Below are 3,326 nucleotides of genomic sequence, written 5' to 3' on the forward strand. Positions count from 1 at the left end.
TTCAGCTTCCCCTCTGGACCTTCCAACTCAACATCAGGAAGGTCAACATCCACTTTCGGCCCCTTAATGTCAACCTCAGGGCCCTTCAGGTCACCTTCCAGCTTGGGAACAGAAACATCCACATCCCCCTTCACTTTGGGGCCCTTCAGGTTCAGATCGAAGTCCGGCATGGAGATCTTGGGGGCTTTGAAATGCATCTCGGGCATCTTGAACTTGGGGCCCTTCAACTTGCCTTCTGGGCCTTCAATTTGAACATCTGGGCCGCTAACATCCAACTCAGAACCTTTCACATCAACCTTCGGCCCTTTCAGGTCACCTTCCACACACGGCACAGCCACGTCCACGTCCCCCTTCACTTTCGGGCCCTTCAGGTTCAGGTCAAAGTCCGGCATGGAGATCTTGGGCGCTTTGAAGTGCATCTCGGGCATCTTGAACTTGGGGCCTTTCAATTTTCCTTCTGGTCCTTCGATCTCCACATTGGGAACATCTATGTCAACCTTGGGACCTTTTATATCCAGTTCAGGTCCCTTCAGGTCACCTTCCAGCTTGGGAACAGACACGTCCACGTCTCCCTTCACTTTGGGGCCCTTCAGGTTCAGGTCGATGTCGGGCATGGAGATCTTGGGGGTCTTGATGTGCATCTCAGGCATCTTGAACTTGGGGCCTTTCAGCTTCCCCTCTGGACCTTCCAACTCAACATCAGGAAGGTCAACATCCACTTTCGGCCCCTTAATGTCAACCTCAGGGCCCTTCAGGTCACCTTCCAGCTTGGGAACAGAAACATCCACATCCCCCTTCACTTTGGGGCCCTTCAGGTTCAGATCGAAGTCCGGCATGGAGATCTTGGGGGCTTTGAAATGCATCTCGGGCATCTTGAACTTGGGGCCCTTCACCTTCCCTTCAGGGCCTTCAATGTCCAACTCTGGACCTTCAATGTCCACCTTCGGGCCAGAAACATCCAGGTCTCCTTTGGGCAGGTTCACGTCCACCTCCGGACCTTCTGCTTTGAACCCCGGCATCCCAAACTTGGGCATTTTGAACTTGGGCAGTTTTATTTTTCCTTCTGGGCCATGAATGTCCACGTCGGGCACATCAATGTCCACCTTGGGGCCTGCGATATCAATGTCAGGAGCCTTCAAATCCCCTTCCAGCTTGGGAGCAGAAACATCGATGTCTCCTTTCAGCTTGGGACCCTTGAGGTTGAAGTCAACGTCGGGCATGGAGATCTTGGGAGCCTTGATGTGCATCTCAGGCATCTTGAACTTGGGACCTTTCCATTTTTCCTCTGGCCCCTCAACATCTAGCTCAGGCGCATCGATGTCCACCTTTGGGCCTTTAATGTTCACATCCGGCACACTCAAGTCCCCTTCCAGTTTTGGCCCAGTAAGCTCAACGTCCACCCCGCCTTTAGCCTTGGGACCTTTCAGATTCAAGTCAAAGTCCGGCATAGAAATGTGGGGAGCCTTGATGTTCATTTCGGGCATCTTGAACTTGGGGCCTTTCAGTTTCCCTTTGGGACCTTCAACGTCAAGGTCAGGAACCTCGACGTCCACTTTGGGTCCTTTCACATCCACCTGGGGAAGAGACACGTCCACGTCCCCCTTCAGCTTGGGGCCCTTCAGGTTCAGGTCGATGTCAGGCATGGAGATCTTGGGGGCCTTGATGTTCATCTCGGGCATCTTGAACTTGGGGCCCTTCAGCTTCCCCTCTGGACCTTCAATGTCCAACTCTGGCCCTTCAACGTCCACCTTTGGGCCAGAAACCTCCAGGTCTCCTTTGGGCACGTTCACGTCCACCTCTGGCCCCTCAGCCTTCACCCCAAATTTCGGCATTTTGAACTTGGGCATTTTGAGTTTACCCTCCGGCCCGTGAACGTCCACGTCGGGCACCTCGACGTTGACTTTGGGGCCCTTGATATCCACTTCGGGACCTTTCAACTCCCCTTCCAACTTGGGGGTGGACACATCCATCTCTCCTTTGAGTTTGTGCCCTTTCAGGTTGAGCTCCACGTCCGGCATCGAGACTTTCGGGGAGGAAATGCTCAGGAACGGCATTTTAAATTTCGACCCTTTTGATTTGGCCTGGACATCCACATCTGGAGCATGAACATCAACTTTTGGACCAGATATTTCAACATCGGGTTTTTTCAGTTTCACATCCACGTCGGGACTTTGCACTTTAGGACCAGAAAAGCCAAATTTGGGAAGTTTAAACCTAGGTTTTTTCGTCTTGGCTTCGAGATCAACCTTTGGTCCCTCGATTTCAAGTTCCGGCCCTTTGATGTCAAGTTTAGGACCTTTCAGCTCGCCCTCGATTTTGGGCAGAGAAGGATCGACATCACCTTTCAGTTTGGGGCCTTTCAGATTTAAGTCGATGTCTGGCATGGAGATTTTGGGAACGTTGAACTGCAAGTCGGGTTTCTTAAATTTGGGGCCCTTAAGCTTCCCTTCTGGTCCTTCAATATCCAGGTCAGGAACAGTGACATCAACCTCCGGACCCGAAACACCAACAGAGGCTTCGGGGAGATTGACGTCAACCTCTGGACCTTCTCCTTTCACCCCAAACTTGGGCATTTTGAACTTGGGCAGTTTTATTTTACCTTCTGGGCCATGAATGTCCAAGTCAGGTGCCTCAATGTCAACTTTGGGGCCCTTGATGTCCACCTCAGGTCCCTTCAGGTCACCTTCCAGCTTGGGAAGGGAAACATCGACGTCACCTTTCACTTTGGGGCCCTTCAGGTTGAAGTCAACGTCGGGCATGGAGATCTTGGGGGCCTTGATGTTGAAGTCCGGCATCTTGAACTTGGGGCCCTTCAGCTTCCCCTCTGGACCTTCCAGCTCAACATCAGGAAGGTCAACATCAACCTTGGGGCCTTTGATGTCAATGTCAGGGCCCTTCAGGTCACCTTCCAGCTTGGGGACGGACATGTCCACGTCCCCCTTCAGCTTGGGGCCCTTCAGGTTGAAGTCAACATCAGGCATGGAGATCTTGGGGGCCTTGATGTTGAAGTCTGGCATCTTGAACTTGGGGCCCTTCAGCTTCCCTTCTGGGCCTTCCAAATCAACATCTGGAAGGTCAACATCTACTTTTGGCCCCTTAATGTTGACCTCAGATCCCTTCAGGTCACCTTCCAGCTTCGGAACAGACACATCGACATCGCCCTTCAGCTTGGGCCCCTTCAGGTTGAAGTCAACATCAGGCATGGAGATCTTGGGGGCCTTGATGTTCAAGTCTGGCATTTTAAACTTGGGGCCCTTCACCTTTCCCTCAGGACATTCAATGTCCAGCTCTGGACCCTCAATGTCCACCTTCGGGCCAGAAACCTC

At 52.5% G+C, this 3,326-nt stretch overlaps 1 protein-coding gene across 1 annotated transcript; it reads right to left on the reverse strand.

Annotated features, from left to right (window-relative positions):
- Positions 1 to 19: 19 nt before the first annotated feature.
- On the reverse strand, positions 20 to 3,239 carry LOC104460626 (neuroblast differentiation-associated protein AHNAK-like; the record flags this gene model as incomplete). The annotated part of the gene is made up of 1 exon (XM_010082995.1): positions 20 to 3,239. A coding segment is annotated over exon 1 (3,220 nt), but the record flags the coding sequence as incomplete, so codon positions are not given.
- Between the last annotated feature and the right edge of the window lie 87 nt (positions 3,240 to 3,326).

This window comes from Pterocles gutturalis, unplaced genomic scaffold, assembly GCF_000699245.1.
Source record: "Pterocles gutturalis isolate BGI_N339 unplaced genomic scaffold, ASM69924v1 scaffold13855, whole genome shotgun sequence".
Lineage (NCBI taxonomy): Eukaryota > Metazoa > Chordata > Aves > Pterocliformes > Pteroclidae > Pterocles > Pterocles gutturalis.